Source organism: Nicotiana sylvestris, chromosome 5, assembly GCF_000393655.2.
Source record: "Nicotiana sylvestris chromosome 5, ASM39365v2, whole genome shotgun sequence".
NCBI classification, from domain to species: domain Eukaryota; kingdom Viridiplantae; phylum Streptophyta; class Magnoliopsida; order Solanales; family Solanaceae; genus Nicotiana; species Nicotiana sylvestris.
The window spans coordinates 27,202,547-27,226,540 of NC_091061.1; the positions used below are offsets into that span (position 1 = coordinate 27,202,547).

Sequence of the window (23,994 nt, forward strand, 5' to 3'; positions counted from 1 at the left end):
AAGAATCGTTTATATCGTGTCAACCTTTGTGCTTTGCCATAAATATGAGTTATTATTTCGTTTATGGCTATTTTTAGGTTCAAATGACATCTATGAGAATAGTGCAAAAATAAAATTATCATTACGAGAATTGAGAAAATATTAGTCTTTTTTCATGTAATGTTTCTTAATTAATATCTGACGATTATATATAATTATTTATAAGGTTTAAATGTCAAAGTTATTTACATATAATTCAAAGAACTCAGATATTTAACATGGTTAATATCAAATATCAAAATGGAGTAAAAAAATTCACTAGCTAAAGATTTTTTTTATATATTTAGATAGCCAACTAAAATGAGTTTTGAATTAAGAATAATATTTTCAATTACATTATTATAAAAATAATTATTATTGAAAAATAATATTTTAGAAACTGAAATTTTAAGAAAAAAATATTTCTTAAGAGATATCAACACACCAAATAAGAGTTCAAGTAGTAGTAAAAGAGTTAAGTCTTATCAAAAGAGTCATTAATTGTCTCAACATTTGATTGTTTTGCCATAAATATGAGTTATTATTTTGCTTCCTCACTATTTTAGGATCCAATGACATCGGCAAGAATGGTATCAAAAGAGAAAAATAGAAGAAATGGTTAATTTTTTTTTAATGTAGTTAAATCCAGTGATTATCTATATTTACTGAGAAAGTGTAAATTTTAAGATTATTTATATACAATCAAAATAACTTAAATATTTGACATGATTAGTGTGTGCGCATCAGCGCGTGTACTAATACTAGTTAATTAAATCAAATTAAGTTATATTAATGGTGTAAAATCACGGTGATATATATATTTATATATAACTTAAATTCTTATTATGTGTATTATTTTTCAAACCATTGGGTATTTATTTATTAAACTTATGAAAAAACCTGTAATATATTTTTCTTGTATCTTTGGAAGAATGAGAAAAATGAAGGAAAGGAGTATGCAAGAGCAGAAAAAAGAGGAGTGCAGAAGAAAACTGGTTTTATCATCTTCCTCTTCCCAACAAATTGAAACTCACTGAGCAGAGCAGAAATATTGTTTGGAGAAGAAGAAAAGATGTTGTTTCAAGTGGGAGGACAAGGGACACGTCCCACCTTCTTCGAAATGGCAGCTGCTCAGCAGTTACCTTCTAGTCTCCGAGCCGCTTTAACTTATTCCCTCGGTGTAAGTAACCAATTAGGGTTTCTGATTTCTAATTCATCTATTTCAGCTGTATTTATAACTCATAAGAGATAGATTGTGTAATGGGTAGTATTTAGTATTTTTATAGCGGAATTCAACCATTTTGGAATTCAGGCGTAGTTTTATTAATACCGTTCAGCTCTACTTAGTAGATGTATTTTAGTTCTTAAAAGACAAATTATTAGTATTGGAATGAAATGGGTCAAAATGGACTGTAATGAATATTGGGGATTTATTTTGCGGAACTCTACTAGTTTGGATTGAGGCGTAGTTTTTATTATTACTGTTCAGCTGTACTTATTAGATGTATCTTAAAAGACAAATTATAAGTATTTTAATGAGACGGTCCAAAAGGAGTGTAATGAATATTGAGGATTTATACAGCGGAATCCAACTAGGAGTAGTTTGGAATTGGGGCTTAGTATTTGTTATTGTCGTGCAACTGTGCTTATTGACGTGCCTTAAAAGACAAATTATAAATGTTGGAATAAAATGGGTCAAAGTGGAGGGTAATGAATATTGAAGATTTAGTGGAATTAAACTAGTTTGGAATGGAGGTGTAGTTGTTATAATTGTTGTGCAGATGTACTTAGTGGATGTGTCTTGAAAGACGAATTATTAGTGTTGAAGCGAAACGGGCAACATGGTGGAATGGGTATGGAGGATTTATATCTATGTACAACTACTTTGGAATTGAGGCATCATTGGTATCTTTAAAAAGGATGACACTAAGGATGCCAGCATTCATGAAATTCTTTTATGAGGAATAATAACTTGTGAGGGAGCTAGATTCAAGATGAAAATAGTTCTAATCTTTCCCACTTCCTCTTAGTGTAACTGCGTGCTAGGGGAAGGAAGAAAAGTAGGGCTTCCTTTCAGGACCAACGAAGGTCAAACTCTTGGCGGGCTGCCAAGTTTCGCCTGTGCAAAAGTTTAACAAGATTGAACCTTTTTTGTTCTACATTGTTGTTTTTATTGTTGTTGTTTAGCTGTAGTTATGTGATTTAAGTTGGGTAATATTAATCATTGCTTGCTTGATTGCAGGTTTTAGCCTTAAGAAGACCTCTCATCCACAAAATTCTAGATTACGAGGATGAGTGCTTCGCTTTGCTTATGCTAGTTCTTGAAACGCATAGCTTACGAACTACAGGTATGCGTATTTATCTATCTAGATACTCTCTGGTACCAAACAGAATGACCGGTTTGGAGTACAAGACTCAAATTCTCTAATTGTCGTCTTGATTTAGACGTTATTCTTAGTATTGTTTGTATAAAAAAATTACATATGTAGGAACTATATACAAATACTAGTCACATTTTTTATATGTAAAACATATTTTTATTTATGACAAAATTTTGACTCCCCAAAGGGTAATGCTGAGTATTTGTTATTTGGTATATGACTATGCATTTTCTTCTTCATCCGGTCGTGTGTAAAATGCTCTGGTACGATTGCAATCTCTGGTCATATGGTAGAACTAATTATTCGCTTTAGCTTTAGTAAATTTATTACTTTTTACTTGTCCTCAGATGGGTCTTTTGCTGAGTCTTTATATGGCCTGCGAAGAAGGGCAGTTAAGATAAAAGTTAAGGGTGATAACAAAGGTCCAGATGTGAGAGAGGAAATTAATCACACTGGTCTGGAGAAGCGCCAAAAAGTTCTTTCAGTTGTGTTTCTGGTAATTCTTGCACTTGATAACTCACTTATATCGTAACACAAATTTCTCATATTCTGATTGATCTCTTGGAGCAAAATCACCGTTATCTTGTTGTAATAAACTTCGATTATTCTTGTTGAAAGACTTTTTAGTTATAAACGTTTATTGATAACGAAAAAGGGAAATCTTGTACTGTATGCAAAAAGAACAAGTCTAACACAGATATCGATGAAAAGCAGTCAATCATCTACACATGTAGGGATTTCGTGTGTGCTCCAGAATCACATAAAAAAGAAAGTTCCAAGAATCTATTAGGAGAGTATCAGTCCCCTGAAAACCTTTTCTGTTCGTTTCTTTCCAAGCTGCCAACACAAGCACCAACGGTGCTAACTCTCATGTCTATTACCCCTCCCATATTCCATCTAATCCTCAGCAACAAAGGCCTCTAACTCAACAGCAAGGGTTTATTGGTGACATGCGTCATCCCTTCCACCCCAAACGAGTTCAGTCCACAATCGAAAGGCAGTTGATAGTGAAGAAGTGATTTACACCCTCCTCTGTGTTCATTTCTTTCTTCCTTCTCAGGATTTCTGCTGAAGAATTTCTCCTTTGCACTAAAAAAGGCACAGAATATGGAAATAGTGTATTCTGTTATGCTTTCCTATAAAAGATTTAACAGTGAATAAACCACTGTATTTTCCTTCCCGTCTCAATGGCCATGAAGGCCAGAAATATCTGCATATCTGAAAAATAAGAGTACACATTGAAATATCGAACCTCCCTGGCTGTAAGACCTTAGATTTGAATACTAAAATGAATTTTTCGTGTTCCCTGTATACTTCTGCAATACTTGCTGATTTTTGGATTGAAACATCATTTTTTTTCTAAATGTTGCATAAAGATTGTCTCCATACCATCACCACAGGTATGGCATAACAATCAATAAAGTGAGTGAAAATCTTGGAAACCAAAGTTCAAATCCCATTAGAGAAAATATTAGGTGATTTTCCCCCATCTATCTTAGCCTTGGTGGGCAAAGTTATCCCATACCTGCACAATGAAATAGTCGATTTGTGTTCAAGTTGGGTTGGATAAATAAAAAAAGAAGGATTGTCTGCATGCACGCGTTGTTTGCAGAAACTTATTGTACTCCCATTTTCTGAAACATCTAATAGGATGGAGGAAAAAGCCTAGAATTGTTAGTAGGAATTGGAAGTCTTCTGGCTCTTTTTCTTATTTGCTAACTTCCCCCACGACTTTAGCATCTAATATATGTCAATATGTGTAAAGCCATGACTTCAGAAATGATTGCTGAATCAAGTTTTTGCCTTTTAAGTTGTAAAGCTTTTGATAAATGCAATGACATAATTTGGATGTGTTTCTTTAGGTCATCTTGCCATATCTTAGATCAAAATTGCATTCTATCTACAATAAAGAAAGAGAGGTTGCTCTTCAAGCTACTTTATGGGGCCATGAAGATGAGAGATTTGGTGATACTGACTATTTTGATGGAGCTGGGAACTCCACAGTTTCAATGAGCAGTTCAGATGCAGAAGAATCAGTTAGAGATCGTTTGAGAAAGAAAATTCGAAAGATTGTAGCTGCTTGCTACCCATGGATACATGCTGGAAATGAAGGTAAATAGGGCTTAGTCTCTCATTTGTGATTATGAATATACTCTTTTTTTTTTTGTGTACTGTTCATTTTGTTTCACTTTTTGAAATGAAATGACGAAGATTTTCCTATTCGTTCTGGTCACTAATCGCTCATGTTGCCTCTTGTAAAGTATCAAGGTAATGGAGGAATTTCCCTTGTATATCATTGCAAGAAGTACAAGATATATATACATGTACTTTGAGTCCAAATAAGGAAATAATCAAAAGAAAGATCCCGTAAATCTGCTATCTTTATATGGCCTGTGTACATGGCTGAGAAGTAAGTCTAGGTTCATTTTGTAACACCTCTAGATGGTCTTACCACCTATTCAATGTGAAAAGGACCCTAACCTTCATGGTGAAACCTTTGCAATTCCGTCTTTGAAATATTGCACCTTGTATCTTTTTGGGCTTCACGTTAAAAGCTATGTTGCTCGGATCCTCCAAAAATGACGCTCCACCCGTGTCAGATCCTCCAAAAAATGAATAACTTTTAGAGGATAACACACACCCGGCAATATTTTTGAAGGATCTGAGCAACATGGTTCAAAAGTATAAAGTAACTTGTCACCCCTTAAATGGAAATCTTTAGAAGGTCCTGATTTGCTGGCCGATTGTCTTGCAGGTTTTTCATTTGCTTACCAGCTACTGTATTTGCTGGATGCTACTGGATTCTACTCTCTAGGACTCCATGCTCTTGGTATTCATGTTTGCCGGGCTACAGGACAGGAACTGGTATGTCTGCAGCCAGTTTTTGTTAGTATCTCTCTGGTCTGGAAGATGTTATTAGCTCTGGAAAAGTAGGGAATTTGTTTGGAGAATTTTGTAATGCCTGTACTATTAAGTATTCAAATACGAGTAAGATAACTATGAAATGAATTCCAAGAACCTTTAGGCACCCTTGCATGAACTTCTGAAAGATTAATGAACTAATAGTATGATGTTACTTGACTCAATGTGTAGGTGACTAGTTTTACTCTGTTAGGTCATCTAAATGTGTAACAAGTGATGTGAACTATCTGTATTTGAATGGTCAATTGGATAATGTAATTTTCTGATTCGTGGAAGTTCCTTTTGACAATTAGAACACTATGGATAATTCAGTTGAAAATTTTAATTTTGTGCTGGTTTGATAATGGTTCTCATGCTTACCTTATCCAAAAAAATAAAAACAAAGAGCTTTGAGGTACCCCCCTCCTATTACCTTGAATCTGTGGGTATAAGTTCCAATTTAGAATTTAGATCTGAATCAAGAAAAGTTGCAATTTAGATCTGAATCTGTCCAATTTAGTCTATCAACCAGTTGATCTTATTTACTCTGTAATTCCTCTTTTATACCATGTTGTTATTTAAGATTTTCATTTATGTGATGTCAAGGTAGATGGATACTTCTTCAAGGATTTCTAAAATAAGAAGCCACGAACGTGAGAGACTTCGAGGACCCCCTTGGCTAAAGGTCTGTGTTCATCCCGTAAATCTCTTTTCCATGTTTCTGTTGTACTAGATGGGACTACGTATGTCTTTCTTGGTATTAGTTTTACTTCTTTATCGAGGTCCCCGGTACTTAAAACAATAGAAAAACAAAAAAAGAAGGTGCCCTTCTCTTTGATGTTTTCATAGTCTCGTGTGAAGTTATCATCACAGTCAATATTCTGACCTTCAATACTTATAAACCATTAACATTTCAGGCAGTACAAAGTGGTTTACTGAGTTGTGCATATGGAGTTCTTGACTATGCTCAAACTGGCCTGATTGCTGCAGTGTTTTTCTTTAAAGTAAGTGTTCTTTAGCTCAAGTTCTGCAGATTTTCTTACCTTTGAGAGATTTTTTTTCTTCTCACGTTTTCTTATGCTCATGTATCAACACTATAACTATATTTCCCTTTATGTTCTTCAATGTACTCAGATGATGGAGTGGTGGTACCAATCAGCAGAAGAAAGGATGTCAGCTCCGACTGTTTATCCACCCCCACCTCCTCCTCCACCTCCAAAGGTGAGTACATTTCTAATTGGCTAATTTAGAACATGTGAAAGATATTTTTGGCAGCCATACTGCTCCAACTTTGACGCCTTGCTTAGCTTAATGGAGATGAAGAATGTTTTTCCTTTGTTTATGATTCATATTGGATGAGCAAATACATTTGATACTTGGTAACAATAGATGTGCTTAGGTCAGTAAATTGCGATCTGGTGCATGCATTTTGGCTTTTGCAAGTCAACCATAATTTCTGAAGCTTTAATGTGTGTTCCGACTTGGCAGTTACACCAATCCATTTAAGCAGTTGACGCCAGATGGAGCTAAGGATGTAATATGAATATGAACTATATGTTACTCGTGTATAAAGAGTATCATTCTCCCTACATATGGTTGCACTAATGCCATTGAAGTTTTTATTTTATGTAAAAGCTCACTTGCTTTGGCATTCTTAAAGTAGTTTGGATAAATTAGGTCAGAGTATCTAAGCCACTTACCAATGGAAAGTGACCATACTTGTTAAAAAAGAAAAGAAAATTGGAAGCGACCACGATGGTGAAAATTCATGATTTGTCTAAATCTTACCCTGGTTTTATTATGCATAAGTGAAGTATTTTTTTTCTTGTATTCCTGCAACAATGCTTATGTATAACCTTTTTCAATTTGAGCAGGTTGCAAAAGAGGGAATTCCACTACCTTCAGACAGAACACTATGTCCTTTATGCTCACAAAAGCGTGCAAATCCATCAGTAGTGTCAGTTTCAGGATTTGTCTTCTGCTATTCCTGCATTTTCAGATATGTTTCTCAGGTGAAATTCCAGATTCAGTTGATCCAATGCGCGGAAACTAAATCACATGATGGCAATGTTATATTGGCTTCTTTATACTTAATACTATAATAATCTCTTGACCTGCTAATTGCAAGAAGAACCTCGGGAAAGAAAAAAAAACCACAAATACAATATATAATTCTGTTCAGATGTTTTGTTGTTAAGCAGCTATTCCCATGACTATCTACTGCTTTTACTTTCTGCTAGCTGTTAGTAGAATCATGGAGCTGATTCATCTATACTTATCTGTGATTCCTCCTGTTAGCCTTGTAAACTTGGTAACTAACCTATCATTTATTACAATATAAATTACGGATAGTGTAAGAAGATTTTATGCTGTCAGTATATATAACTTAAATGTTAGTGCAAATATTTTTGCCTTTTGTTCATGTGTGGTGTTTACTTATTTCTTTTTTCCTTTAAATATCTTTTCTTTTTGCAAATTCATGTTCTGTTTTCCTTTTGTGCAGTATAAGCGCTGCCCTGTGACACTGATGCCTGCAAATGTGGATCAGATAAGAAGAATTTTTGATGATGTTTAATTTCCTTCCAGGATCAGAAGGAATGAATAACCGTGCCATTACAGTGAAAAACGTTGAGATTATAAGTGGATCTTTTTTCCAAGGCACTAATCCACCACATTGCCTCTACAGTGAATAATGTTTGAGTATATTCTACTTTTACGCAATTGTTGTAGTTCAAAATTTAGAATGCAATTAATTCCGAAATAAATATCTAGTCATTTTTTAAGCCAGAAGTTTTTGTACCCCGTTATGTTTCAGCCCTTCTGTGGCATTTGCAAAAAGTGTTAAAACATTTGAGTCCCACAATGTAAAGAGTGGGTAGTAAAACTTAAAAGGAAAGAGGAGAAAACAGAGAAATTGTAAAAACAGAATAACATACATGATATAATTAGGACATGTAATTTGTAAGTAAGAAAGAATTTGTGACTCTACATAGATGAGGAACTATTTAATTAAATTACATGAGGAAACAAATTAACAAAATGAATGAACTGAAGGATTGCGTATAGGTGTTCGTAACACGCAGCGGAAGACAATAACAAACCTAGGCAGATCTTTTCATGTTTAAAATTTATTTACATGTCAATAGATCACATTTAAGACGTACCTAGTGAAGAGAGTCGTTTCAAAATTTCTTCGATAGTGCGAAGACTCTATGCGTATCCACACCGAGACTGATCCTTGCTATCAACTCTTTGATCAATGAAACCCGCGAACAAATTGAACAAAATATTGTGTTGAAATTTTTCTCAAAAATCTCAACTCAAAGTAGAAGAACAAGAAACGCTTTTCTTGCAATTGTATTTTCTCTCTTGGCTTTGTATTGCACTCTCACTTTCACAAAGTGGGTTTTCTTCTCATGGAAAAATTATTCGGCAAATTTTCTCCATCTAGCATCACCTACAAACTCTTTTCCTATTTGGTTGAGGTAATGATTTACTTAGGATAAAAGTTTTTTCCAAAATAAACTTTATGAGATTTTGTATGAAAATTCGCAATCCCATTCTCAACGGGTAACGTGACTGCCGAGAATCATGGACTTTCCATGAAGTCCAATTCCAAACATTGGAATTTTCCTATTGTAAACAAGAAAGCACGTTTGAGTTGTCAGACGTCTTTTTTATGGACTTTAATTTCCATGTTTAATGAAATCGTAGGAAAACCTTTATGGAATTTCATGTCCAATTCAAAATTGGATTGTAAGAATAAACTAATATTAAATATATAACCTTTATATATAAATAATAATTACGAGTATCAAATATATAACACATATATATTTCAACCAAGAGATATAATTTAATTTTCTATTCCAAATAGAAAACATCAATTTGTTCACAATATTAATTATATTCTCTGTGCTAGCAAAGAATATAATAATATTTCATTTGGACTAACAACTAAATGTATTTGACTAATTAAATTCCTTAATTTAATTATCAAATAATAAGTTAATTAATCCTTTAGCAAAGATCAGAACACTCGTTAGTGTGCGACCCCATAGGTTCAATACTAAGCCGGTAGTAAATTGACCACATCAATATACTAATCAAGGGTGGCGTCTAGCAACACTCCTTAACAACCGGATAATATGAAGTATACAATTTACTCTCAAGAACCAGTAGAAGAATAATGTAGTAATTCCTTCTGTCCTTATAGCTCTGGATCACCCTAGGATATGGTTCAACTGTCAAATCCTAATAGGCGACCAACTATGTGTTCACGTCAAATATAATCGACCATTGAATGACCTAAGAAACTAATTTCTTCTTTCATTCAATTGCCCTGGCCAAGGTCTTAATTTGGTCGTTTATATTTTATGACAACATGGAGCTTAAACTAATTACCAAGAGTTGACAGATTCCATCTTGATCAATCACTAATCCTACAAGCATTTAATCATACCCAATATCCTTTCAACTATCTCCCTAGGGCCATAGGTGTCTAGTATCAAAGCACAATAAATAACTTGTCAATTACTATGACGATCTCAGGTCAAAGGAAACGGTTACATCACATTCTTCAAGAGAATATCCTATTGACAGTTTATGGTAATTCTAACCATTAGGAATTATCCAATGAGTCGGTTCAATGATCATATCTCTATATGCATCATCTATCTATGTAATTTAGTTAATGAGATCAACTAATCTTTATCCCATAAAGACGATCACATAAATATTGATCTAATCGGATTACTAATGTCCAAATTAATAATCCTACGATCAAGAACAAATTTAGATTAAATTATAAGAAACTTCACTCTCATTATCATGATCTCCATCATAATGTCAAGTCTCAAAATTTAATCAAGAACCTTATCAAATTAATCAAGCAATTAATAACAATGATAAAAGAATATCAAATGTCATATATATTTTATAAAAATATGTTCAAAACATCAAATGTGATATTGGATCTAGGGCATATCTACTATATCCCTAACAATCTCCCACTTGCACTAGAGCCAATCGCTCTTGTACTTCATTCCCAATTTCCACTTGTGCTTGTCAAACTCCTTTGCGCCAAGAGCTTTAGTGAATGGGTCCGCAGCATTTTCTTTTCCATCAACCTTTTAAATCTCGACGTCTCCACGTTCAATGATCTCTCTTATCAAGTGATACCTTCGTGGAACGTGTTTGGACTTTTGGTGTGATCTTGGTTCTTTTGCTTGAGCAATGGCTCCAGTATTATCACACAACAGTGGAACCGCACCTTCTATTGAAGGAGCCATACCAAGTTCAGTTAAGAACTTTTTCATCCATACAGCTTCCTTAGCAGCTTCACTAGCTGCTATATATTCTACTTCAGTCACTGAATCAGCTACTGTAGCTTGTTTGGAACTTTTCCAACTCACTGCACAACCATTTAAGGTGAATACATAACCATAAATAGATTTGTTATCATCTCTATCTGAAGAGAAACTTGCATCAGTATAACCTTCAAGTTTCAACTCAGAATCTCCATAGATGAGGAATTGGTCTTTAGTCCTTCTTAAGTACTTAAGAATGGTCTTCACCACTTTCCAATGTTCCTCACCAGGATTTCCTGATAGCGGCTAGTCACTCCAAGTGCATAAGCCACATCAGGACGTGTACATGTCATGGTATACATGATAGCTCCCACTGCACTAGCGTATGGGATCCTACTCATGCGTTCTCTCTCTTCAGGTGTATTAGGACAATCCTCCCTACTGAGAGTAATTCCAGTGCCTATCGGTAGATAGCCTCTTTTGGAATTATCCATATTATACCTTTTTAAGATGGTATCAATGTACAAAGACTGGGAAAGTCCAAGCAGCTTCATAGATCTATCTCTATAGATCTTTATTCCTAATATATAAGCTGCTTCTCCCAAGTCTTTCATGGAGAACTGTTCAGATAGCCAAATCTTGGTACTTTGCAATGCCGGTATATCATTCCCTATGAGCAATATATCATCAACATACAACACTAAGAATATAATTGTGCTCCCCACTAACCTTTTTGTACACACAAGGTTCTTCTTCGCATCTAACAAAATTGAACTTTTCAATTGTCTTGTTAAATCGAATATTCCAACTTCGAGAAGCTTGCTTTAATCCATAAATGGATCTTTGCAGCTTACAAATTTTATTATGATCAGACGGAGATGTGAAACCTTCAGGTTGTGTCATGTACACATCCTCTTCTAGCTCACCATTAAGGAAAGCTGTTTTCACATCCATTTGCCATATTTCATAATCATAGTATGCTGCTATAGCAAGCAAAATCCGAATTGATTTGAGCATTGCCACGGGAGAGAAAGTCTTGTCATAGTCGACTCCTTCTTTCTGACGATATCCCTTGGCAACAAGACGGGCTTTATAGGTCTCCACCTTTCCGTCTGCTCCAATCTTTTTCTTAAAAACCCATTTACAACCTATAGGTTTTATATCCTTTGAAGGTTCAACTAAAGTCCATACTTTATTTTCCTTCATAGATTCCATTTCGGATTCCATGGCCTTTTGCCACTTCTCATAATCAGAACTTTGTATAGCCTCTTCATAGGTCTTAGGGTCATCATCATTATGATCAACCTCATTTGATACATCATCTTGTACCAATAAATTTAATCTAGTTGGTACATGACGTTCTCGTGTAGACCTTCTAAGAGGTACTTGTACAACCTCTTCACCTTGTGCTGGATTTGGTTGTTGTTCAATTTGGTTTAGAACTGGTTCATTAACCTGTTCTTGAACTTCAGTTAGTTCTTGAACTTCAACCGTTGAAGATGGCAACTTCCTTGGCAACTTCAAAACATCCAATAAAGGTTCTTCAACTTGGGTCTCATGATCTTTATATTGTGTTGATTCATTAGTTTCTTGAACTTCATCAAGTTCTATTTCTCCATTATAATTTCCTTCTAAAAGAAATTCTCTTTCCAAAAAGGTTGCTCCTCTGGCCACAAACACTTTATGGTCAGGAGGGTGATAGAAATAATATCCCATTGTTTCCTTGGGATACCCAATGAACCTACACTTATCTGATCTTGAGTCAAGTTTATCAGACTGTAGTCTCTTAACATAAGCTGGACAACCCCAAACTTTAATATGTTTAAGGTTAGGCTTACATCCTTTCCATATCTCATATGGTGTTGTAGAGACTGACTTAGTGGGAACTTTATTAAGTAAGTATGTTGCTGCTTCCAAAGCATATCCCCATAAATTTATTGGAAGATCAGTGAACCCCATCATAGATCTCACCATATCTAATAAGGTTCGATTTCTCCTTTCAGACACACCATTGTGTTGTGGTGTTCCTGGAGGTGTCCACTGTGAGAGAATCCCATTCTCTCTGAGATATCTGGTAAAATCTTCACTAAGATATTCTCCACCTCTATCAGACCTTAGTACTTTGATACTTTTACCAGTCTGTTTCTCAACTTCACTACGGAACCTTTTGAACATTTCAAAAGATTCAGACTTGTGTTTCATAAGATACACAAATCCATATCTTGACATATCATCAGTGAAGGTGATGAAGTAAGAATATCCACCTCTAGCTTGAATTTTCATGGGCCCACAAACATCTGTATGAATTAGTCCCAATAATTCAGAAGCTCTTTCTCCACTTCCAGTAAATGGAGATTTGGTCATTTTTCCTTTGAGACAAGATTCACAAGTTGGATATGATTCAAAATTATATTTGTCAAGGTACCCTTCCTTGTACAACTTGTTAATTCTTTTCTCTCCAATATGACCAAGCCTACAATGCCAAAGGTATGCATGATTTACTTGATCATCTCTTTTCCTCTTAAGACTTGAAACATGCATAATCGAATTAGCATTCACATTAGGTAAGACATAAACGTCATGTTGGAGATAGCCATTCACATATAAATTATCACTATAATAAATAGAGCAAATACCATTGCCTATATTAATGCGAAAATCACGTTTGTCTAACATAGAAGCTGAAATTATGTTCGAAACAAATTTAGGAATGTAATACCAATCATCCAACATAAGTACTTTGCCCGTAGGCATTATTAAAGAAATTGATCCTACAGCTACGGCCGCAACTTTTGCACCATTTATAAAACTTGTAGATTAACTTCTCCTTTCTTTAGCCTTCTACTTATCTTAAACCCTTGTAACATATTACATATGTTGTAACCACTGCCAGTATCTAATACCCACAGTGAAGAATTAGTAGTAGCTAAAGAAACCTTGAAAACATTTTTCATTAATGTCTCACCTTGTTTCTTGTCCTTTAGAGTTGCAAGATACTCCTTGTAGTTTCTCTTCCAATGCCCTTTCTTCTTACAGTGAAAACATTCAGTATCATATACTGACTGCAAGATTAAATCTTCAGAAAGCTCTTTACCAAGCTTGTACCCCAACTTCTCATGTTCTTCTGTAAGAACAATCATATAATTGACAAGGGGTCCAACTGAAGAGTTTTCAATGTCCAATTGTATATCAACCATCTTCTTAAGATATTCAATGATTGCAATTAGATCCATATTCTGATGTTTTCTCTGGAGTTCAGAACTCATAGAAGCGAGAATGATGTGTTTAATAGCAATGCATTCTTCCAAGTATTTCTGATAAACCTTGGTGCCTTGAACATCATTCTCTGGTGGGATTATCTTTGCAGGCTTATCGATCACATCAATGAGCTTTTCATGCATGAGAACAATTCTCAAATTTCTATACCAATCATCAAAGTTTGGTCCTACCAACTTGTTGGTCTCAAGTATTTCGTGCAGTGATATAACAGACATATTGAGAAATCTAAACTATGGAAAAGAAAAGGCAATAATATAAGAACATATTTGCATATATCATAAAGACATGGACTTTTATCTAAATGATATTTCCACTAATTATTTTAAACTATTTACCCTCATTATAGTTTACGAAATCTTTATTTCTATTAGTGGAGTAAAGGAATCCTTTAACAATATGTATGAGCCCCTTGGAAGTCAAGTCGTTTCTCACATATATTTTAAAGGTAGGTACTCTTACCAATTGTATCCCTATACAATTTCCTTAAATAGCTCTATGTCAAGTAGCCCCTGGTAGTCAGGTCGATCCTATTGGCATAGTTGAGTTCAACCATCATGATAGCAAAGAACTTATTAAATTTTATACTCCCTCGGGTAGTCCAGGCATTTAGTGTAAAATTGAATAATTCTTTCAATCCATACATCTAATGCAATAAATAATTTTAACATATTCTCAAACTATAAGTCTCCTGGTAGTCAGGCCGCTCCTTATAAACAAGAAATAAGTAAAATTATTTACCTTGATGGATAGCTCCATAATAAAATATCTTATATTTTATTATTTAAGAACTCAAATTTTAGTAAGAGGGAATTGTTACTAAAATAATTTTTAATAACATGAAGATCAAATCTTTTATAGCGTGTGAATTTAGTTCAAGTTGTCTACACGCTTAGTCTTTAATTAATTTACATCACATGTAATAAATAATTCAGAATTATGTAATGAACAAGCACATGACATAAAAACGAAATTCAACATCCTCTAACATGTTTATCTTATATATCACATAAAAAGAATTCATGCCAGAATATTATTATTAATTAACATCTCATGAATTAATAACAATTAAAATAACAATAGAATCATGTAACCGATTATAGATTCTCATCGTATCTAATACATAATTTCAAATTCAAGTTATGAACTATCTCAATAGTTATATGAATACATATTTTATCTACAATAAAATAATATCAACATTCAAACGATTTGACTATCGCACAAGACACATGTATTATGGTTTGAAATTTTCAAATATGATATTAAAATATTTCGTAAATAAATTTTAGACACAATAAACCATTGCTCTGATACCACTGAAGGATTGCGTATAGGTGTTCGTAACACGCAGCGGAAGACAATAACAATCTTAGGCAGATCTTTTCATGTTTAAAATTTATTTACATGTCAATAGATCACATCTAAGATGTACCTGGTGAAGAGAGTCTCGTTTCAAAATTTCTTCGATAGTGCGAAGACTCTATGCGTATCCACACCGAGACTGATCCTTGCTATCAACTCTTTGATCAATGAAACCCGCGAACAAATTGAACAAAATATTGTGTTGAAATTTTTCTCAAAAATCTCAACTCAAAGTAGAAGAACAAGAAACACTTTTCTTGCAATTGTATTTTCTCTCTTGGCTTTGTATTGCACTCTCACTTTCACAAAGTGGGTTTTCTTCTCATGGAAAAATTATTCGGCAAATTTTCTCCATCACCCTTTATCTAGCATCACCTACAAACTCTTTTCCTATTTGGTTGAGGTAATGATTTACTTAGGGTAAAAGTTTTTTCCAAAATAAACTTTATGGGATTTTGTATGAAAATTCGCAATCCCATTCTCAACGGGTAACGTGACTGCCGAGAATCATGGACTTTCCATGAAGTCCAATTCCAAACATTGGAATTTTCCTATTGTAAACAAGAAAGCACGTTTGAGTTGTCAGACGTCCTTTTTATGGACTTTAATTTTCATGTTTAATGAAATCGTAGGAAAACCTTTATGGAATTTCATGTCCAATTCAAAATTGGATTGTAAGAATAAATTAATATTAAATATATAACCTTTATATATAAATAATAATTACGAGTATCAAATATATATCACATATATATTTCAACCAAGAGATATAATTTAATTTTCTATTCCAAATAGAAAATATCAATTTGTTCACAATATTAATTATATTCTCTGTGCTAGCAAAGAATATAATAATATTTCATTTGGACTAACAACTAAATGTATTTGACTAATTAAATTCCTTAATTTAATTATCAAATAATAAGTTAATTAATCCTTTAGCAAAGATCAGAACACTCGTTAGTGTGCGACCCCATAGGTTCAGTACTAAGCCGGTAGTAAATTGACCACATCAATATACTAATCAAGGGTGGCGTCTAGCAACACTCCTTAACAACCGGATAATATGAAGTATACAATTTACTCTCAAGAACCAGTAGAAGAATAATGTAGTAATTCCTTCTGTCCTTATAGCTCTGGATCACCCTAGGATATGGTTCAACTGTCAAATCCTAATAGGCGACCAACTATGTGTTCACGTCAAATATAATCGACCATTGAATGACCTAAGAAACTAATTTCTTCTTTCATTCAATCGCCCTGGCCAAGGTCTTAATTTGGTCGTTTATATTTCATGACAACATGGAGCTTAAACTCATTACCAAGAGTTGACAGATTTCATCTTGATCAATCACTAATCCTACAAGCATTTAATCATACCCAATATCCTTTCAACTATCGCCCTAGGGCCATAGGTGTCTAGTATCAAAGCACAATAAATAACTTGTCAATTACTATGACGATCTCAGGTCAAAGGAAACGGTTACATCACATTCTTCAAGAGAATATCCTATTGACAGTTTATGGTAATTCTAACCATTAGGAATTATCCAATGAGTCGGTTCAATGATCATATCTCTATATGCATCATCTATCTATGTAATTTAGTTAATGAGATCAACTAATCTTTATCCCATAAAGACGATCACATAAATATTGATCTTATCGGATTACTAATGTCCAGATTAATAATCCTACGATCAAGAACAAATTTAGATTAAATTATAAGAAACTTTACTCTCATTATCATGATCTCCATCACAATGTCAAGTCTCAAAATTTAATCAAGGACCTTATCAAATTAATCAAGCAATTAATAACAATGATAAAAGAATATCAAATGCCATATATATTTTATAAAAATATGTTCAAAACATCAAATGTGATATTGGATCTAGGGCATATCTACTATATCCCTAACATGAACATCTGATGAAAGTTATAGTTACTAGTCATTAAATTAACTTAAGTACAAAACAAAATAGTCTTGTTGGATGAAAATTGGTTTGACAAGTTGAAGAAACAAATTATAAAAAATACTCTCTTCGTTACAAACCGCTATTTTGTATATCAGACAACAATCTAGAGATCACAAGGATTAAGACCACATTTAAAGAAAAAACTATTTTGTATAGTTGGTTCTTCTTAACTCCATGAAGTAAAAAAATATTGTTACTACTCAGTAGTTTTATTCACTTTTTGGTATAACCATATAGTATTCCAAAGCCACTAACTAGAATTCAGATCGTTCGGGCACATTGAAAGAATTTTCTCATTTTTAGGACTTAAATCCGAAGGACGAAGTGCACGGATAGTCGTTTTAAGATCACAATTAAATGCATCTCATAATCAAACTTCAAATTACGGGTATGAAAGTTTCAATTTCAGAGTGTTAAGTTTCAAACTTCAAACCATCGAGTTTAAATTTTGCATTGTCAAAGCCTAACACAAACGTTGGATCTAAAGTTATTGATGATAGGCTATAATTACGTATTTTAGTTGTTTATTACACTTTAATTTACTGCACTTTAATTGAGTTTGAGCTTTAATCGCTAGTGTTTTGCACTAATTGTGTGTTTTATACCTTGTAGGAGTGATTCCGAGCTATGTAAATGTTATGGAATGAATTAAAGTTATTTGGAGCTTTGAAGTCTGAGTAAAATCCCAAGGAATTAAGTCGGGATCGTGTTCGGGGATCAACAGATGATAGTTAAGAACGAACGAAGAATCGAGTAGGCATATTGCGCACTGTCTAGTAAAATGCACATAACTTTTCTCTCAGAAATCCATTTGGGCTCCACAATATATGGTTGGAAAGCTAACTCAAAAGGATACAACTTTTGTGTTTTACGTTTTTCCAAATTCCAAATAGAACAGGGAGAAAAGTGCGCGGAAAATTTGCGGCCGCACAAATGGGACATAACACTGGTCAAAATGCGCGGTCAATCCGTGGTTGATCCGCGGTCGCACACGTCCTGTCCGGAAAAAGTGTCCTTTTTCGCGTAGGAGAAGGTGGAATTATTTGGGCCCAACCCTACTTGGTATATATACATGGAAAAACGGTATTTTGAGGACTTTTGACATAATTTAGACCTAAGGAGACCGGAGATTCGACCTAAGGAGGCAAGAACACATTAGGAGCAAGGCGGAGAATTCTTCTACGAGTTTTTCACTTCCTTCTTTCTATTATTGGTTATGAATTCTAGTATTGTAGTTATGCACACTATTATGAATAGCTAATTTATTATCTAGGGTTTTGATGGAACCTGTTGTAGGATAAATTCTTGTTACGTTATTATATAATTGAGCGGGTTTCTCTATTAGTTCAACTACGTTTATATTGTGGTTGGTTGAAGATCGACTGTACCTATTTAGTGTGTATTACTGGGAGAGAGTGCATATTTTAGGTAGTTGTTGAACAACATCACTCCTAACATATATGAGGGATCAATACGGAGGGTTTAAATGTGTGATTAGGGATAACGAAACCTTGGTGCGATCCGAGTGAGCAATACTTAATGCTAGCTAGCGTAATTCGGGAGAATATATCTAGTAAATTATGGTAGTTACTCGGGAGAGAATTACGACACTCAGAGCGCTCATGATCGGTAGAGAATACTTAGGCGAAATTATAGAAGACGTAGCGGGAAGGATTCCGGCAATTGGGAAAATCATAACTCTAGACCTCCTTAATCTTTTCTCCAACCCGTAGTATTTTTAGTTGTTAATCTACTACTTTAATTAGTTAGTTAATTAGATATAAGAATCTTAATATTTATAACTTAGGAATTGTTTGAGCTTATATCCTTAGTGACATTGAACAACAGTAGCTAAGCCTTAGTTCTGTGTGGGATTCGACTCCGAACTTATAAACCGGATTATATTTGCAACGACCGCTTAGTTCTTTTTATAAAGTATAGTTGGGCGAGATCGATTATTAAATTTTAAACTTTCTGGAGTTTAATTTTGGCAGTTCAAAACTTCAGACCTTAAAGCATAAAGTTAGTGAAAGTTCAAGAGCTGTGCTGTCTAATTGAGATTGAGCTACCCAAAAAGAAGAAAAAAAGGGGAACAATAAAGCCGACTATCCCTTAATAAATCCCATAAACCCTCGTCTTCACGGCTCTCAACTCCAACAATCCCTAACTCTCAAAAAATTCATCAAAAATGGCGTCCTCTAAAATCACCAAATCCATTACTCGAACTCTCTACACATCTCGCCACTACTCTCGCTTTCTCTCCTCCGCCTCCTCTTCCTCTTCGCCGTCAATTACACATCCTCTACCTCTTCCAGCCGTCGGATATTCACCTCAACCGTCATTTTTCCTCTCCCATTCCCTTCTACCCAAAAACCCTAATTTCCTCAAACCGTTCAGTCTCAGTTCTGTTAGGTTCAGAGTGAACCGGGCCGGTAACTCTCCTTATACTCCGGGAAGCGGCGACCGGGTTCCGACCGAGATGGCCCCGCTGTTTCCGGGCTGTGATTACGAGCACTGGCTCATTGTTATGGATAAACCTGGTGGAGAAGGCGCTAATAAACAGCAAATGATTGATTGTTACATTCAAACCCTCTCTAAAGTCCTCGGAAGGTAATAAAAACATCTAATTTTCGGAGTTAATTGTTAAATTATAAAAAAAGTTATGTGTAGAAACTATGTAAAATATGCAATAAATGTAGCAAATGATGCATTGTTACATTGAAACCCTAGCTAAAGTCCTCGGGAGGTAATAAAAACTTTCCCTTTTTTGATAAGGACCCTAGCTGAAGTCCTTACAAAGCAAAAATAGCATATTCCTATCGTCCTTAAAAAATTACAGCTATTGTTTTTCAGCCCGAGTTAGTAGTTGTTCTAAAAAAAAAGTAAAGCTTACATATGTGGAAACTATGTAAATATGAACTATTAATGTTAGAAATATCTTAAAATTTTGAAAAGGAATTGCAGGGAAATTAGAAAATACTCCCTGTGTAGTTAATGTCATAATTTTGGATTGTGAGGATTAACTAATCTAGTTTTCAGTTTTTTCAAATAAAACCTAACATATTCAGCCTATATAAAAGTAGATATACCTTAATATTTTTTACTTGAATATGTTTTAAAAAAGTTGTTTTGAATCTTAAAATTTTAAAAAGGGATTGCAAGGGTAATAAGAAAATACTCCCTCTGTAATAAGTGGCGGATCTTTGATTATGAGGATTAACTGATGTAATATCAGTTTTTTTTCAAATAAAACCTACATATTCAGCCTATATAAAAGTAGATATACCTTAATTTTTTTTTACTTGAAAATGTTTAAGATATATATTTTATAAAAAAGTTGTTTGACTTGCCCCCAAGTATGTGGCCTAGTAGCCATTGATTAGGAGGAGATTCACAAGGTCTCAGGTTCAATTCCAGGTGAGGCAAAAAAATATTAGTAGGTGATTTCTTCTTACCTGCCTAAGCCTTGGTGGGCAGAGTTACCCAACACCTGGGTTGGTGGGAGGTTGCAGGTGCCCAGCGAAAATGTCGAGGTGCACTCAAGTTAGCCGGACACTACCATCATCCAAAAGAAAATTGTTTTGACTTTCCAATAGTAGCGTTTTTAGTTTTCTGTGGATGGAAGGAGTATAAATGTGTCTAGATAACTCATTTGTGCTTTTCTGTTCATGTAGCTATTCAAGTGTATTAAGTATTGGAATGAAAAAGGCCCACGGGAAGCTGAATTGTTATTGAGGATTCATATAACCTACCCTGACTAGTTAGCTATTCAAGTGTATTAAGTATTGGAATGAAAAAGGCCCACGGGAAGCTGAATTGTTATTGAGGATTCATATAACCTACCCTGACTAGTTAGGAGTGATGTGTAGTAATAGTAGTTTTATTATACCTATTCATGTAGTCTCTAATTTGAATGTGTAGCGAAGAGGAAGCAAAAAAGAAGATTTACAATGTCTCATGTGAGAGGTATTTTGGCTTTGGATGTGAAGTTGATGAGGAGACTGCAAATAAAATGGAAGGTCTGTTGAAAATGATTTTCATTCATTTGAATAGTTTTTTGTATCAGTTTATATTAAAGAATTGACTTCAAATGTTTTCTGCAATAGGTTTGCCTGGTGTGCTCTTTGTGCTGCCTGATTCCTATGTTGATCCTGAATACAAGGATTATGGAGGTAAACGTTCTTTTAGCTATTTGCTGATTAAAAACAAAATATTCTTTGAGCAATTGTTTGCACTTTGTTTGGCAGCAGATTCTGAGTTGTAGATCATATTCCTTAAGGTAGTAGGAGTTTGACCCAATAGCTAGAATCAAGAAATGCATAAAAGAAGTCTGCTCTTACTAGATGTTTCTTAAAATTCTTGTCTTTGTCCTTTACGTGTAATTGTGTCCAAAATATAATTCAAACAGTAATTTGAATTGTAAAATCTATGGGTTGTCTCACCAGTATGAGCATTCAGAGGCAACAAACTGAGATTAATGTTGGCTTATTTGAAGAAAATAGATGAAGAATGTGGTTGGAAGATGGGCATCCATGGTTTCTTTTATATAATGAAGACAGCTAAGCAAGGGAAAAGGGCATTGACAACATTCTAAAAAGATCAGAAGAATATACATTTTATGGGTTAGGATGTATGTGTTGTTTGGAGATATAGTCAATAATTGGTAGCGGGAGAAATTTCAAGGACGTCTTACTAAGTCAAAACATAAAGAAATGTCATATTGTGAATTTAAATGCTAACATGATATAATTTCTTTTCGTATAAAGTTGTCGATCAAAGTTTTGTGATTACCCTATGAGGACGAATATGTGAAGTGAATTAGGAGAGTACCAAGGGTGTGCTCTAGTGGTCAATGAAGTGAGCCCAAACTTTGGAGACCATGATTCATATCTTAGTAAAGGCTAAAACATTAGGTGATTTCTTCCAATTTGCTTGAGCCTTGGTGGATGAAGTTACTCGTTATCTATGTTGGTTGGAGGTAGTAGATACCCCGTGGCATAGTTGAGGTGCACACAAGTTGGTTCGGACATCACTGTTGGCAAGGGGAAATTGGGGGGTGGGAGGTGGGGTGTCAAGTGAATTAGGGGAGGATATGTCATCAATAGTAAGGATTGTACACTGAGCATGAGGTTCCTAATCATCACCTGAAAGTGACCCACTATGATATAAAGAATTCCAAGAATGTGTGAATTCAACATATGCTAACTCTCTGCTTTAACTCAGTCATCTGCTTTGTAGAACGTACCTTTAGAAGTATGGATCTATCAGGTGGCTAATGTATCCCCTATTGCATTAGTGTTATTGCAAAGATACCTTGTCTTTTACCCATTTGCATTCCCCCCTAATTAACTTGCTCTCCGCTCACCTAAATCCAGAACAATATCAAATTTTCTCTAAACCGGTACAAACCATGATTTTTCTTTTGGACTTGTCAAAAACGATTTTGCTTTTGTCCTAATTCCTACTAATGAACTGATAGTATTTTGTGAAAACCTGGAAACATTCTGATTTTGAAGCCTTTAGATTTCAAGTGCTCCATGTAATTGCTGCTTTAAAGGTGTCTTTTTTTTAATACTTTCATCGAGTTCAAGCTCGCTATTTTCTCTATCTTCTTCAAGATTTCCTCTTCTGAGGTGGCTTACTTCTCAACAGAGAAGTACAGAGTTCAGGCTTGCTTCCGATAAATAGAAAATCCTTCTCTTCCCCTTTCCCCTCCCACCAGTAAACCCACTGAAACTGCTTTTGGTACATAGGAGGATGACATTGATTGTGTCTTGTTATAGTATTATTTTTCCTATGCCTTCTATGCCAAGCTCTGAGATTCATGCGTCGAATGTATTTAGTTTTAACTCTATTGGCTCTTTCACTCCAATATATTTGATGAAGGATGTGTATGATTTTGCCCTAGCACTGATCTTATCTCATTCCTTGCAGCTGAACTTTTTGTCAATGGAGAGATAGTTCAGAGATCACCTGAACGACAGAGGAGAGTAGAGCCTGTCCCTCAGCGTAATGACAGAATAAGACCCAATAGGTATAACAGGCGCAGAGATAACATGCGATGAATTATATTCAATGTAAGGAAGGTTCAGGCGAGTTGGAGTTGTAAGCACGGTTGTGTGGTGTTAGAGAAAACTTGAATATCTATGTTTCCGCATTTGGACATGTCTTCAATCAAGCTATGTTTCTGTATTTGCTCTATTTCACATTTCAAACCAGTAGTCCTCCATCTTCTCAGTTACTAAAACTTGACTTTGTCTGATGTATATACTATGAGTTAATTTTAAGAATCTAGTATGATTGGGTCTTTGCTAATGCCATTTGTTGAGGAAAACATTTGCATGGAAAGCTTTGCATTTTGTAGCTTGAACATAACCTGGTATAACCACAAATCCCTATGATCATTTGTCAGTGCATGGTTCATATTCATAGTGGAGTTTCTGCAAACAGCAACTTGTAGACAGTGTAAAAGAATTTTTGCACAGTTGAGTCACTGTCCATAAAAGTGAGATTAGTGACCTACAAAATAAAGCAGGCTATATGTTGCATCAGCTCAAAATACATTGATGGGGTAAAAATTGTTACACCGTCAGTGTACTGAATAGGTTTTTGGTCGTCTTGGATGGCATGTCCATGATTTAGACTTCATGGGTTCTAGGTTGAAAATGTACGTTCTGAAATACACGTCTAACAATACCTATACGCGTTTTTTCCGCATAAGTTGGAAGGGTTGAGTTTTATCGAACCAGTGGCTTCTATATTGGA

At 34.6% G+C, this 23,994-nt stretch overlaps 2 protein-coding genes across 2 annotated transcripts; both read left to right on the forward strand.

The window, feature by feature from the left end:
- The first annotated feature begins 925 nt into the window (after positions 1–925).
- On the forward strand, positions 926–8,090 carry LOC104228970 (peroxisome biogenesis protein 12). The gene is made up of 10 exons (XM_009781528.2): positions 926–1,198; positions 2,261–2,366; positions 2,747–2,895; positions 4,262–4,511; positions 5,155–5,264; positions 5,911–5,985; positions 6,218–6,304; positions 6,435–6,521; positions 7,175–7,312; positions 7,804–8,090. Exons 1-10 carry the CDS (start codon positions 1,091–1,093, stop codon positions 7,873–7,875), a joined length of 1,182 nt encoding a protein of 393 aa, XP_009779830.1. The 5' UTR covers positions 926–1,090; the 3' UTR covers positions 7,876–8,090.
- Positions 8,091–19,255: 11,165 nt separating this feature from the next.
- Positions 19,256–23,544, forward strand: LOC104247678 (multiple organellar RNA editing factor 2, chloroplastic-like). The gene is made up of 4 exons (XM_009803749.2): positions 19,256–19,839; positions 21,151–21,248; positions 21,336–21,401; positions 23,164–23,544. Exons 1-4 carry the CDS (start codon positions 19,418–19,420, stop codon positions 23,292–23,294), a joined length of 717 nt encoding a protein of 238 aa, XP_009802051.1. The 5' UTR covers positions 19,256–19,417; the 3' UTR covers positions 23,295–23,544.
- Positions 23,545–23,994: the final 450 nt, after the last annotated feature.

Bases quoted from the DNA above. Each gene is read 5' to 3' on its own strand.
- LOC104228970 (XM_009781528.2), top strand. From the start codon at position 1,091: ATGTTGTTTCAAGTGGGAGGACAAGGGACACGTCCCACCTTCTTCGAA. The intron at 5,265-5,910 runs GTATGTCTGCAG...ATGTCAAGGTAG, and splicing joins GGGCTACAGGACAGGAACTG to ATGGATACTTCTTCAAGGAT. The intron at 6,522-7,174 runs GTGAGTACATTT...CAATTTGAGCAG, and splicing joins CTCCTCCTCCACCTCCAAAG to GTTGCAAAAGAGGGAATTCC.
- LOC104247678 (XM_009803749.2), top strand. From the start codon at position 19,418: ATGGCGTCCTCTAAAATCACCAAATCCATTACTCGAACTCTCTACACA. The intron at 21,249-21,335 runs GTCTGTTGAAAA...TTTCTGCAATAG, and splicing joins GACTGCAAATAAAATGGAAG to GTTTGCCTGGTGTGCTCTTT. The intron at 21,402-23,163 runs GTAAACGTTCTT...CATTCCTTGCAG, and splicing joins TGAATACAAGGATTATGGAG to CTGAACTTTTTGTCAATGGA.